Source organism: Cimex lectularius, unplaced genomic scaffold, assembly GCF_000648675.2.
Source record: "Cimex lectularius strain Harlan isolate CLEC.00 unplaced genomic scaffold, Clec_2.1 scaffold91, whole genome shotgun sequence".
In the NCBI taxonomy this organism is placed as follows: Eukaryota; Metazoa; Arthropoda; class Insecta; order Hemiptera; family Cimicidae; genus Cimex; species Cimex lectularius.
The window spans coordinates 1,457,071-1,472,612 of record NW_019394227.1 but is presented as its reverse complement, the minus strand read 5'-3'; the positions used below and the strand labels follow the sequence as shown (position 1 = coordinate 1,472,612).

Below are 15,542 nucleotides of genomic sequence, written 5' to 3'. Positions count from 1 at the left end.
ACATGCAGTGCCACGCTTCAACATCCAAAGCCACTCCTTAGTTAAGTTTAACACCATATGTAACTCTTTTGTTTTGTAACAACCAATAAACTCGCAATTTTGAATAACTATGAGTTTTTTCATTGATATTGTAGAGAAGAACCTAACTAAACCTAACCCAAACCTTGACTAAAATAATGTACCTATATTGTGCAGAAAGCTAATATCTATATATGCTACGGTACACCCTACCTAGGTAGGTAGGGTGTATCGTGTATGTACGACAACCCTGCATCACACACACTTGCAGCCTCTCAGAGTCGATCGTAAGTAGTCTAAAAATATTGAGGTAGATCGCCAGCAGTTCAAGTTTGAGCACCCCTGGCATAGATGATTTACTTTGAAGAAATGAACTATTTTTACAAATAATAACCCCGTTAAGTCCTTTATCTAAAATCTTTTATAAATAAAAAGCGAACAAATATTGCAAATGAGTTTTGTAAATGAATATTTTTTTATCTGAAAATCAGATATTCATAGCGGCTTAAAAAACACAGACGCAATATTAAATCTCTCATTGTAAACCATAAAAAATAAAACATTAATGTAGGCTCTTTATCTGGCTGTATATCTAGCCAACTCACACTCCCTTTCTCCTTTTATCGTTCATTCTCTCCCACTCACCCTCTCTCTCTCACTCACTCTCTCTCTCTCTCTCTCTCTCTCTCTCTCTCTCTCCTTATATATATATAATATCTTCTATTTATCTATCGATCTGCCATTTTTCAAGTGGTAGAGCAGCCGCGTATCAAGCCGAAGATCGTGGGTTCGAATCCCGCTCGTGCCATTGACTTTTTTATCTCAACTAAAAACCTTAATTAATTGTAATACATTAATTGGTCAAGCGGACCAGGAAATTAGTAAATTTAATTATTACTTAATGTTACTTATTACTTATAATAAAGAATTTAGCAGAAACAATATGTCAAACATTTTACAATGGTAAGCGGTACTTGGTCGAGATCAAATAGAATGGGAGAAGTAAGAGAAATTGGGTAGATGGGATAGTAATCCTTGTGTATTCCACGATGCGAAGCACATAAAGGGCGATATAGGCCATCATGGTCCTAGTCGCCATTATGCCCGGATGGCTACCTAACTCTCGAAAAAAAAACCTATCAGGACTTTGTGACAAAGTCCCTCTCAGCAAACTGCTGCAAACGGTTGCAGCATAATAGTGAACGTGTGATATTTCTTCCATCACGACTTCAATACAAACTTTAAACTTTAAATTTTTGTCTTGTTATTTCTTCTTGGTAATAAAGTTGATTTCTAATTGATCATAAACGATCCGATCACCATGTGTTTCCAACGAGGATTGCGTTCCACCTAAATTTAATTACATTATTGTTGTGAGTATGGAAATATATAGTAATTGCTTAGTTCGCGAACAGCTGGCTGGTATGCCTTTTCCATATTGATAATCACTAGAAATCATTGGTTCCACCGCAATTGCTTTAACCGAACTTTTTATGGTTTTAGAGAATTTGGAGGATAAGTTATAAACAAAATTTATTCACTTTTTAATGGAATAAATGAACTAATAATCACCTATGCCTAACATGTTCTGATTACAGCAAAAAGTTCCGGATTGCCTTATAAAAGCTCAGGATTGTTTTAAAAGGTTTCTACCTCCGATTAATTTAATTAAGGAAGGGACCAATCTTTTCGCATGATGTCTAAACGGCCGAAAATTAGGTTTTTATCGAAAATCAATGGCCTAAATCCCTTAGGCCCTACTCCAATACTATTTATTTTCGTCGGAAAACGGGTAACTACTTCGACCTCTTTCCATCCGCCAGAACAATCATCAATACTGGCCTCGTCCATGTCAAAAAAATAAAGTAAAATAAATTATCCAGTAACAACAAACTTTTAGTATTTTAAACGCCCATCCCTCAACATCATTTAAAATTCAAAATAATAATCTTAAAAGTAAGTAAATATTTTTTGTTTATGCAGGGTTAAAAAACAATTCTGACCTAGTAAAATAGAAAATGTTGAAAGAGGGAATCCAGCAGCGAATAATTACTGAAGGGTAACAGAACAAAACTTATATTCTGGTAGGTCTACTGATTGGACACTGCCCTAAGAAGACATTGGCAGAAGAAACTGCTACAGTTTTTCCCATGAATAAGAAAAAACGCAGGTTTCTACTACTAAGCAGGCAAAAGAGTATCAGACGGAATAAGACTTTAGATGGAAGAGGACATAACCAGACTAATGTTCTCTCCTCTAATATTGGCTCGCTTAAGTAAGAGCTACTAAATTCATGATGAGTAGAGGTATTTAAAGATGCATAAAGATGCATGACCAACTGCTCATTCCTACTAGGTCAACTATCACCAGCTAATACAGAAGAATGACATATATGCTGACGCCATATTTGGTATGTCTGTGCAATGATTGCAAAATTCAGTTCTAACAAGTTTTTATATCAAAATGTTAAGGTGGGTCCAAAAGAATAGTTTTTAAGATCAAAATTTTCTGGCACCGTGCTCAAAAACCGGAGAAAGCAAAGGCGCCAAATCATGATCCTGGGAAGTTATGTTATAGTGTTTTTCTGTTGTAAATTATAGCAACTGACCACTGCACTAAAGAAACAAACAGGCTTGCTCTGATTGACAGACATCTTTAAAATTTAAACCCGAGGTGAATTTGAAATGGGTCTTCGGCTGGATGAAAACCTTTGGTAGGTTTCAGTGAAAACAAAGCCTTGACGTCGTCCTGATTCCAGGGCAGTCAGGATAAGGGCTGCTACAAACGAACAATATGCAACAAAAATGGACACATCAAAGAAGGATAGAGGAACCAAAGGCAAAGTAGAAGAATTAAATGAAGAAAATTAAAACCCGAATTCCCGTAAATCTCCTAACGCTTAAGAAGGCATATGTACCTGATAATATTGCGCAAATTTTGCCAAAAGTAGGAAGAGATTGTGCAACAAATTCTGTGCTACTATTAGGGCTTATTCAGTGTCTGTTAACTGGTAAGGATAAACGCAAGCACTCTACTAAATCGAGGAATTTGGTCTTACCGGGTTATGGAACCTAAGTTCAAGAGCAATAACAAAAGTAGAAAGGTCACTAAAAGAAAAATATATATTTAGGTCGAAATGCAAGAGTGTTCTCTTATACCGCCATCTATAACTTGAATTCAGGCTCCCTTCTTCTACAGTTTTGTTTGTACAGAGTCGTCAGTGGCTCTTGCGTTACCAACAGCCACAGAAGTGAATGTTGAAAAAGGTAGATTACCTCGTGTTGTCTAACGAACCTTGGCTGGGAGATGACCTGGGGTTCTAAGGGCCCGACGACAGCGAGTCCTGAGAAAAGAGAGTGGCAGTATCCGTGGCAGGGAAAAGAGAACCTTCTGCACAGAGTAAGAAGGAGGCATCATTCTTCCAGATGGAATATACAGGGCCTCTGGCAAAATAAAAAGGAGAAGACCTTGCGTAGAGAGCAAGGAGGAGGAGGAGGTGTTACTCGGTCAGAAGTTACGGCATGGATGAAGGCTAGTCATATAGTACTGTTGACTAGGAACAATGTGTAATTCGAAAGAAAGTTACAAACGCGAGAGATGGTAAGGGGCGATGGAGAAGTGTTTTCCATACCTTGCCAGGTTGATGGCCCTTTTTATAGGCGTCCTGGCAAGGGTGGGAACCTCCCACTCCCTTCCTTATTTTCCCGCACATTTCCAAAAGTATAATCTGTGGTCCTGACACGACGAAAGGCATTACTTCAAACTTCATTTGCCCAGGTGAAATACGTCTTCATGGAGTGTAGGCAGACTGGAAATTTTTATTTTTAACAACTTTCAAGACGTTTCCTTCAAGCAAAGGAATCTTGCATTATAGAGGTGTGTTTGATTGGTGTTGAATTCTGAGTTTTTTTCAATTGTACACTCTAAAGACTTAAAATCTCCAGCTAGAAGCTAGTAAAAAGTAGACAAACCGAAAATACTTAAAGTTCATTTAAATATTTTCTGCAGAAATTTTGAAACAGCCGATTCTATTATAGTCTTGAGGATAAAGTGTTCAACTCAATGTTAGATTTTTGTGTGGTAGTTAGTGACCGTTAATCGATAATTATTCAGCAATCGTGAGATGCGGTCTGGTGTGTCTTTGAGTGAATAGAAATACTTTGATATATAAAAAATATATTTTGCATTGTATAAATTCACTTTTTGCCACATCCTACATGTATTTGTTAAATCATAAAATAATGTTTGTAAATCCCAGGACCTGAAGATGATCTCAATAAAGATCGAAACGTTGGCATGATAAAGAAAATGTTTTTCTGAAACCTACGTCACACCAGACCGCATCTCACGATTTCTGAATAATTTATGATTTTTGTCAACAAAGGTTTAGATTGGATCAGATAGTTTATGTAAATTACATCTAAGTTCCAATATCGCGAGAGTAAAAAAGGAAATGCTTGATCATAACAACTTTCAAAAAGTTTTCCTGAAACAGCGGAATGATTATAAATTTGTTCGATTGTAGCTGAATTTTGAACTTTTTAAAATGGATTAGCTATTGTATCGTACTAAAATCAATATTTTACCCAAATAAGTAATATGACAAAATGTCCAGCAGAGTAGAATAAAACGGATGAAATTTAAACGTTGAATTAAACCACATTAAAAAAAGTTTTCCAAACGTGTAACGACATAATTCTGATTATTGTTTTGTTTTTTAAAGCTAATAACAACATGATCATTCTGACGGTTTTTATGCCCAGCCGTGTTTAAAATGCAAAACATGGCCGCCTCATAAAGGCGAACGGGTAAGAAGAAATAAAATTCCGTGCGTGCCGAAGGCCATGATCTTGTTTTGATTATTATTGCCGAGTGGTTCCTTCCGAGTGAAAGATGGCCATACTCTTCATGAAAGTTTTATTGCAAAAAACAAAACAACTCGCGTTGTAAACAATGCCATCCACGGCTATAAATCGGGTTATGAGAAAAGCAAATGGAATCAAGAAGAGAAACGTGTTCTCAAACGGCCTGAATAAATATGAAACGGCTATGTAAAACACGGCCCAATCCAAACTAATAAAAGTGTCAAAATTATGATTATAGAACAAATATGTACGAATCCTGACCCGACCAATGAACGTTTACTTGAAAAGTTTAAGAATTCCTTTCATTTTGTTGCATAACTATTGCTACCTTAAATAGTCTTATATATCAAATAATACGCTTTAATTGTAAATATTTTCTCATTATTTATCTTGTCCAAGCCAAGAAAGTTTGCCCTTTACGATACAGTTCTTCAAATTTTCAATTAAGAAAATATAGCAGAAGAGTCTGGACTTTCTGTCCACGTAAATTAAGTTCATACAATATACCTTATATTAATACCGTTCAGATCGTAAAATATTTAACATAACCAGCAACAACGACGATACGTAAACTAGCAAATAGTCTTGAAAATAAACAGTAATAAAAGAACAAACTGTAATAACCAGAAATATTTCATAATTAATATTTTCAGATGATTTATTTTATACAATATTATTTTTTAATATTAAAAATAATAAAAATATTTTCAAAATAAATTTCATTTATTAATAGAGGTTCGGCAACAAACAAATCGACAACAACGATGTCAACAACAACACTAAGCAAATATTATAAGCCTGAAAAGGATAAACTTTACGACCACAATTATTTCATAGTTTATATTTCAAGATAAGCAAGAAAAACAGCAATGACCGTTAACAAATAAACTACGACGACGCCAACAAGGAATCAAACAAACAAACAGTCTAAAAAACAAACAATAATAATTCAAAAAAAGAACAAAGTGTAACAACCACAATTATTTCATAGATAAAATTTGATGATAGAGAAAAATCCCAAATCAAAATAAATTTTATTCAATACTAGAGTTAAAAGAATTGAGTAATTATAATAGCATCAACACCAACAACAGCAAGGGACGACTAAAAAAACAACACGCCTACAGTCTAACAAGCGAACAGCACTCGTAACACTCTAAAATAATCAACTCCATAGGGAATATTTGTAAACAGAGGAAAATCCCTAACCAAAAAAAGTTTCAATCAATAAAATAATTTCAGGAGTAAAACTACAAAAAACCACAACAGTAACAACAAACAATAATAATAACACCCAAACAGAGCAAACTGTAACAACCATAATTATTTCATAGTTATTAATGAAAAATCCCCAATCGACTTATATATAATTCAATAATACAGTTCAGTACTTGTTCAGTAACAATATGCAACAACAACAAAAAACGACGACTAAGATATGGACAAAAAAATAACCTAAAAAACAAACTATAACAAAAATTAATTCATAGCTAATAGTATGTAGATAGTGAACAATCTTGAATCAAAATAAATGTTACTTATTAAAGAGTTCATGTCGTTGAATATTAACTATAAACAATAACAAAGTAACTAAAAACGAAATCAAACTAATATGAACTAAAACAATAATCCATTATATTTAATCGTCTGATTGACCAAATTATGTCTTTCAATTAATTAATCTTTTTATATAAGGTCTTGGTTGAAATGAAAAAGCCAGCGTCACGAGCGGGATTCGAACCCACGACCTTCAGCTCAATACGCCGCTGCTCGACCACTTGAGCTATCGCAACTTGGATCCACTGGGACACCAACTCCCCATCTCAAGTTACAACTTTTCGAATTATCCCTCCTTTTGGACAATTTTCAAATATGCAATCAGGTTTCGAGTTTCGGCGACAAATGAAATAGCCACGGGGTACTGTTAGTGAAGTTAGTTATATTTCATTTTACTTATTAAATCCATTATATTTAGTGGTCTGATTTAACAAATTATTTCTTCCAATTAATATTTATGTAAGGTCTTGTCAAATGAAAAAGCCACAAACAATAATACCAACTAACCGAAAATGTTTTATTGCTATTGTTGAAATTTTGATTATCAATATTTATTATTTGACAATTAATTAAGGTTTTTAGTCGAGATGAAAAAAGTTAATGGCACGAGAAGGAATCGAACCCACGACCTTCGGCTAGATACGCTCAGGTGGTAGAGCAGCGGCGTATCTAGCCGAAGGTCGTGGGTTCGAATCCGTCTCGTGCCATTAACTTTTTTTCATCTCGACTAAAAACCATAATTAATTGTCAAGTATTAAAATTGGTCAAGCGGACCACGAAAGTAGTGACTTAATATTTATTATTATTAAAACGCAATAAGGTTAGTACAAACAAGGAATCTCCAATTCTTAATAACTTTAATATCATCACACATTCAATGTAGGTTTTTCAAGAACCTTCTTAATAAATAAACTGTTTTGGGTTAATGTACACATCTGTACAACTCACTAAGTTCTAAGTGGGTCCAGGAAAAGCGCATTTCTGGGATTGATCAACATGGTTGCCGTTTTTATGACAGTGCAGGTGATAATCATTTTCGTTACAAGGGTTAAAAGCATATTTTAACAATCATTATTTCATATAAGATTGCAGACAAAACTTGAACATGTAAGAAATATTCAGGTGCTCCCTGAAGTCTTGGAATGACTAAAGAGGAAATAGGCAACATGTAGATGTTTTTTTATTGTCCTAGTTCCGTCTGCGATCTACGCTGGAGTGTATTTGCTACAGATAAGCAATCGATTTAATACAAAATTTAATCTATACATTTCAATTCTATCGTAAATCTAATATCTAATCATAAATTATAACATACATGTGATACATTATTATTGTGTCTCTCAATTATCATCATAATCACAAAACTCTAAAGAACTGTTAAAGAAGAAAAACGTTCTGGTTTGTTTATGCCAAATTTATAAGGTGTCAGTTTTATTTTATGTTTTGACAGCTTACGTGACATTGTCATATTTATTTTCTAAAAAAACGTTATTTTTACGCAAAAGATAAACTTACAACCTTTGAACTTTGGCTTAAAATAACTTACACAATAGTGATATACAAAGAGAAGAAAGATTGAATAATTACAAAGGGAAACTTTTAGGGCAGTACACGTTTAAACATTTCATCGTTAATTTTTATTTAATTTTAAACAATAATAGTTTTATCTTGTATAAATAATCTAATTATTACTTGTCACATTTTTCGTATTATTTTGTGCTGGTCCATCCCAGCAAGCGCACCTTTTTAAGCATTCCGAAATATCATGACCTGATAATATTCTGAAAAAACGTTTAATTATTGTCTTTTATATAATAATAATAATCTTTAAACAAAAATTGTATCCATTTTTTTCGTAAACGATGCTAAATATAAATATCATGGTCAGATGACCGTCGGATGGAGTCGTTTTTACATTTCACTCTGTATAGTTTTAACTTAACAAAATAAAAGTATAATAATTATTTATTAACAAAATTAAATAAGTTAACTTCTTAATAATTTACCACGATATTTATATGCAGCTTTTTATTTACGATTTAATTAACTTGAGACGGTCTTTGTCATAAACAAAATCTCAAATTATATGGCACGCGTGTGTTTGTTGAATTACTCAAACGCGTATCGGCAATCTGACATCTTCAGTGAGAAGCGTTGGAGAATTTCAACAAAATTGTGTCGGTTCAGCACAAGAAATGTGATTTTTGATTGCGGATGATATACCAGCCAAAAGTATTTAAAATAATTTGTTTGTCAAAAAAAGTGTAAGTTGATGTTATTACGTTATCCTCTTTATAGCAGGATGTTATTAGGTTATCAGAACAATTTCTGTGCTGGGTATTGGCCCCTGAGTTGGTGAACTATGCTGACCCGACATTGTGTTGATATCTGAGAGTAGTTAGTGCATTACCCTAATTAACATATTTCATGCTTTATAATGGCGGATGTATGTATAAAAAAAAACTAAAGAAAACAGGTTATTGACTTTTATTATAGTTCTAACATATACTTACGAATGGCATGAGCTGTTTTTCGAACATGGCAATTTTGACGATTCTTTTTGTCGGACCACATCCTGAATTGTGTTTTTGCTTTCATTCTACAACAAAAGTATTTACTTTTAAAATTTTGTATTATTGTTAAAAAATGACAGTCATACGTAAGCTGATTTCCGTATGAGCCTGACGATCGGAATAATACAGTAGATAATCACAAACACAATAATAAATCCTATTATTATTGAATCTTTGACGTTTTCGCTTTCGTAATATTCAACAAGGCGTTCATAGTAAGAACTCGGAGAGTATGAGATGCTCCGTTTGTAATTTTGTTTTTTAATCTCCGAGACGAAACTATTCCATTCTTCTTCAGAAAGTAGGGCGTTTCTTAAGTCGGTCAAAGTCAGGATCTTTAAGGCGTTCGCGACGCCTTTCTTTTCCGCGAGCCGCAACCACGCCCGTTTGACGAGTGTCTTGAAAGTTTCAGACGCCAATCCAAGATCGGCTCCATCCTCCTTTCGAATATACACCCTGGATTTGTATTTTCAAATTTCCCCTGTGAAATAGACCGATGTAGGTCTCTGAGCAGAGGAGGTTCAAAAACAAACGATTTCAGATTTATGTTGACTTGAACTGTAGAAATAACAAGACTCCCTTGTTCCCTCTAAATTTGCAATTCTCCTATAGCATAATCTTGAAGTGAAATGAATACGTTGTCCTTCAATCATAGATAAAACAATCCTTTTAAAATTATTTACGATATGTAAATATCAATTAAAATAAACTTTAAAAATTCAAATATTAAAGACCAATCATAATAACATTTTATTAGCCTCACAGCTTTTATTTTTCATGGCTAATATACAACACAATATTTCTTTATTAAAAAACTGTGTCAGCGGAAAATTTCCATTTTCCGGATACTCGTTAACCTCCCCTCATGAACCTTTGCTGATAAATATGCATGGGAATTTACACGTTTGTATTTTATTTCAACGAACTAGTTTGGATTGACGAATCAGCAGATCCAAGAAGGATTTGAGGCTATTTTATATAAATGTCTGTCAAATGTTTTTTTACCGTCTTCTTTCAGTACGTCGTCATGATTTACATTTTGTTAAATAATGAACTATAGTAAAATTATTGGTGATATTTGTGTGTAGACAGCAAAAAATGTTTTCAAATAATTACTTAATTATCTCGTTTGGGTGAAGGGGCGTAGTTATGTTATTTTCAATGGAAATAGAGGGACGTTGTTATCTCATACAATATTTACCTCTTCCACACCAGGCGATTTCACATTACAAACTTACACATTCGCACTGTACTTTCACAGATTCCTCTTCCAAGAAAAAGTCCTTTCTATTCTATAAAATTGATACCAGGAACTCAAACACTCAGAACTGAATAATGTAAATTTATCGCAGTTAAAAAGGTTTAAATTGAAAATTTAATTGAAAATTGATTTTATTGTTTTCCTTAAACCCAACTTTAAACAACAATCAGTTACTTGTTAAATTGAAATTGCCGAGTTCTGAAGGATAACTTCAGTATCTCCAGTACAAATTCATGAATTTTTGAATTTCAGGTATCATTTTTTTTAGGGAAAGGAATTTTACAATCTGAGAAAAAAAGGAAATTTCATTGAAAAAAAGTTGATCACCAGGTCAGCATTGCGATCCAGCTTTTAAAATTCAAATAGCGCCGCAGATTCCACGTGAAAAACTATCTTTGATACCGTACTTAGTTTTGCAATAAAATATAGCTAACAGTTTTAATAAAAAGCCACTCTTTTATAAAAACTCTATTCTTAATGGGTATTTTGGGTGCCACACCAAACCCACCCAAACATACATAAAACACACAAGCCAATAAATGCATTTACACACTATGTAAGCATAAATCATAATAAATAAAATAAAAAATGAAATGAAAGATAAATAAAAATTAAAAATCCCTAACTGGAAGTGAATACCCGTCTGATTTATTGGCTTTTTAGCTATGTTAGAAATCCATATTTTTAAACAAAGTTGTTTTCATAAAAATATAGGTGGATATTTTTTTGGAATGTCACAATTTCTCTCTATTAGGTTGAAAATAACTTAGGACGTGATCTAGTTAAGACTCTATAAAATAAAATAAAAATATTCAAAAATATTTCGTTGAAACGTATCTATCAAGAATGTGTTGAAAGTGACAGGCAATTTGATTTAAATTGAATTTGTAAAAGGGTTTAAAATATCAAAATTATGCCCCTACCAAGCAAATTTAAAAAAAGTATTATTACAAAACGTCTAAAAAATCTTTATTGCTCAGTTAACCAGAAAACTTTTATTCAAATAAAATAAGTTCAAATCACATTTTTAACTCGCACATTGCACTTTCATTCTGATTAACCTACCATTTTACTTATCAAACAAACAATCAAAATTAAGTTAAGACAAATTATGTTAGATGTCTGATTATATTTACTTACTTGTACAGCAGTCAAAAACACTAACAAAAGTTAAAATTTCTCTTTTACTGTTCTAATAATTCGGTATTTTTTCTAGAATAGCACGACTTTTTCTAATACTAGCCTTTGTTCTACACTATAAAACAATCTAATATAAAAAACAGTTGTTGACAAAATACATATGAATTTTACTTTCAACGTGACTATAATATTTGATTTTATACCTTTTCGGTTTCATTTAAATACCTTGTTATTTCCTATTCAAACTTTTCCATCTTTCTGAATTTAAGTACAAATCACCTTGATGAAATTTCTCTGGGCATAGCCTAATTACTTCGACAATACATCGAAACATTTCTGAAACGACCAGTCTTTTGTGATGATATACTTTGTACCACTTCCTTCCACTTTTGTGGAACTATTACATCATCATTCTCCAAAATGCTAATTGTTTTACTAAGTTAAAGACCCATCCGACTAAAATGACGAAACGTATAAACATCCTCCCTTCTCCCTCCATATGGTGTGCCATTGTTTGTCGCAAAAAAATCAGAAAAAATCCAGTGGAAGAAATTGTAGCAACACTGTCAAAACCAATCCTTTTTAAAAAAGATAGTTCCTACTCATAGTAAGTTGTTTTGCAACAATCCGGATTTCGAGCCTTTTAGCTCATCATCAGATTGAAGGACTTCTAGAAGTCTAGTCTAAAAGTCCTTCAACCTGTTGATGAGCTAAAAAGCTCGAAATCCGGATCGTTGCAAAACACCTTACTGTGAGTAGGAACTATCTTTTTAAAAAGATTGAACACCACACTCACTCCATCATTTACCATTTCTACTGTCAAAAGCAAGTGCTTCTTAGGAGAAAGATCGAGCCGAGCAGTGCTTCAGGTTAAAAAACCGTTTCTTGTATCCATCATCATCCCATCGTTAGCCGGTTTGATTGAACCCACAAATTAATAATAACTAACAATGGAAAACGGAAATATTGTTTTGTAAAATTACTGTTTTCCTTCATTTAATGTGGCAATTGATCTTATCATGTGGTACTACCAAAATAGTAACCTTATCCTTTATTCAATTATACTGAACTATTTCTAAAACTAAAGAAAGATGAGAAAAATTGAGAAAGCTTACCGACTTTCTGGAATGTTCTATACAATTGGAAAACTCCTAAAAACTGGTGTTCGTTTGTCACACGAGTGTGGCCTATATTAAATGTCATAAGTTCGAGTTCTCCAACTCCGAAGTCGACCGTTAACTTGAAACACATAAATTACTACAAAAAAAGTTCGATAATTATTTACTGTATCTTATAGCTTATTTAATGGAATAAACTGTCTGTTCAAACATTTACGAAAATTACGTAACTGGTTTGATTCCATTTCACAAAGTTCAGCTTTTGTCATTCAGCTTTCACAGTTTTCCAAAGCTTTTTAGTCAGGGTGTTGTTCTAATTGGCGTAAGTTGAATAAAAGTTGTTTTAAATATAAAATAGAAGGGCTTGAAAGAGGGGGTCGTTAGGGAGAGCATTCACGTTTCAAGTATTTCATTTCGAAATGTTCAGGCTTGATTTGCATTGCAATCAACGTGTTTGAATTTTAGCAAATACAACCCAGGGGAGACCGGTTAATTACGCCCTGCACGAGAAGAATATTAATATTAACGGGATTATATTCGGAAAAGGTCGCCAATAAAATAAACGAACCAAACGCCATATAATTTTCTTTTGTTCTGGTTCATATAGAATTGATAATAGGATTGAAATGAATGCTAATAGGGTCAAAAGAGCTAATATTTATTTAAAAACGTTTCACTATATATCATGAGAGACTGAAATAAATGTTTAATGAATGCTAAGATGTGTTTAAACTTTTTATTTGTGTTTTTCAGGGACAGCATCAGTGATTCTGTAAAGCAAGAGGAAAAGTTCGACGCAATGAACAACCTTACGGAGCTTTTAAAAAGGACTTTCAATTCACAGTTTGTATTCCCTGTCCTCGGGCACACGGATCCACCGGATATAGTGAAGCTCGGACAACTCTGGAAAAACTGGCTTCCGACTGAGGCTCTTTTGAGTTTTACAAAAGGTAAAACTTAACAATTAATTTATTTGAGTGGAAACTTCCCCTTTAATTGAGCAATACAGATTTTTTTCTAAGTTTTGTTTTATCTCAAAGGATTTCGAGTCGTATTTCGGTGTTACTAAAAAAGGCAGCGTCCAGTAAAAGAGGACATACGACTTTTCATTACTTTTTCCATATTGTTCACAATCTATTATATTTAGTGGTCCATTATATTTTGACCAAATTATTTCTTTTAATTAATTATTCTTTTTACGCAATATTTTGGTTGAAATGGTTAGCTTTACAAGCGGGATTCGAACCCACGACCTTCGGCTCGTGAGTACCTTGTGAGAGCCACTTGATCTATCGTGATTTCGATCTACTCGGACACCAACTCCCCATCGAACCTAAACTTTTCGAATTTTCGCTCCTTTTTGCCATTTTTCAAATGTCGTGTAATCAGGAATCGATTCTCGGCGACATATGAAGTGGCCACGAGGAGATGTTTGTGATGTGAACTTCGTTTTACTTATTAAATCCATTATATTTAGAGGTCGACGAAGAAGGGTTACAATGTATAATTAGAAATAAACAACCTATAGTAATAGCGGTAAAAGAGACTTATCTACCGGGGAAAAAACTTACCATAAAGGGATTCTCCTAAGTAAGCAAATAGGTCCAACTCGAACCCGGTGGAAGGGCACATGATGGAGTACCGCTATATATAAACGAAAATATCAAATTCGAAAAATTAACGTTAAATCCAGCCGATCGCAACAAGAATATTAATACCAACAGAAATAGTCTTATGTTACGTCTACCTCCCGGACAGAAGGTGGCACTATACAGAAATAATAAGACTAATAGACCAATTACTCAGCCCCTTACTTGATAGTAGGAGATTTCAACTCCCACAATACCGGAGGTCGGAATCGACAGACTCCAGGGGAGGGCGTATAGAATATATTATGAACGACTATGGGTTGATGCTACTTAACAATGGAAATCTCACGTACATAAGTATTTACACCGGGAGGTTCAGCGCGATCGATTCGCCTCTCTGTCCATTGCCACTTGCCTCTGGTGGATCACGTTAAACGACGAACATCATGGCCATCATATACCAATTATCATTGAAACAACTGTGATTACCATATTGGTACTTAAGACGTTGTTGCATCGCTCAAAGGCCATGATGCAGATGGGGCCTTTGAGGAAATGTGTGAAGGAGTTGCCTTTAGCCATTTTTGTACTTTTCAATGTCAATCTAGCAAAATGTGACATGGCGTGGTGTGCAACCTGAAGAGGTGAGCACGGGTGGTCAGCCTCTTAAGCCTCATAGGTAGCTAATTTTTTGTATTATTTTAGCGAGAGATAAAAGTAAACCTTTGGATGCCGTCTTTGGCATGGTGAAAGCGTTTAAAGTTATTCTCTTAACCATCTGTACAATCCCCACATCTCGCCAATAGCACTCAGGTCTTCTTCTTACTCGATGGATGTTATTCCTCGGAAAACAGTAGAGGATATCGTGACCACCAGATGTCTCAGCAGGTGTTAGATACATTGAGGTCCTGACGATTACGTTGTTAGGGTGAGCGTTGGAATGAGCAGCTACTCTAAGGGGTAAAGAAGCTAGTAGACCTTCGTCTAAATAGCTGGTGAAGGAACCTAGCAGTGTTATTTTGGCTGTTAGGAGAGGACATTTCGTTCCCGAGTACTCGTCTCACAAGACTAGAGGATCTTTAACATCCGCACCTGGCCTATTCGGCCGTTTCGATTCAAAAGACGAGAGCTGACGCACCTCCGCATACGATGGAAGAGTGATACCGCCGCAGCATTGGTGTAGAGGCGTCCCAGCCCCTAAGGGCCGAGACAAACTCGCTCTCCGCTTGTCCATTCCGAATGGTCGGGCCCGCATTGTGCATCGGGTGTGAGGAGAGGACACCTCATTAATGAAAAAACTCCGCCCGAGGAATGTTAATCCCAGTATTTAAAACACACTATACAAAGTGCCTCCATTAAGCAAGCCGCTGGGTCATCTCATGCCACTCGGACATGCTGGACCTATGAAAGTGTGTTCAAAG

The 15,542-nt window shown here is 34.4% G+C and overlaps 1 protein-coding gene and 1 long non-coding RNA gene across 3 annotated transcripts in view; one reads left to right on the top strand and one right to left on the bottom strand.

The window, feature by feature from the left end:
* LOC106673997 (acid sphingomyelinase-like phosphodiesterase 3b) overlaps window positions 1-15,542 on the top strand; it is a 151,312-nt gene that overhangs the window by 88,011 nt on the left and 47,759 nt on the right. For both annotated transcript variants that reach the window (XM_024230347.1, XM_024230348.1), the window contains exon 3: window positions 13,286-13,482. In XM_024230347.1, the coding sequence (XP_024086115.1) occupies window positions 13,286-13,482 (197 nt within the window). The remainder of the gene's footprint in view (window positions 1-13,285; window positions 13,483-15,542) is intronic.
* On the bottom strand, window positions 8,059-11,574 carry LOC106674245. The gene is made up of 4 exons (XR_001341487.2): window positions 11,415-11,574; window positions 9,100-9,656; window positions 8,954-9,039; window positions 8,059-8,221 (listed from the first exon to the last, which is right to left on the bottom strand). It is a non-coding gene; the product is annotated as an uncharacterized LOC106674245 (long non-coding RNA).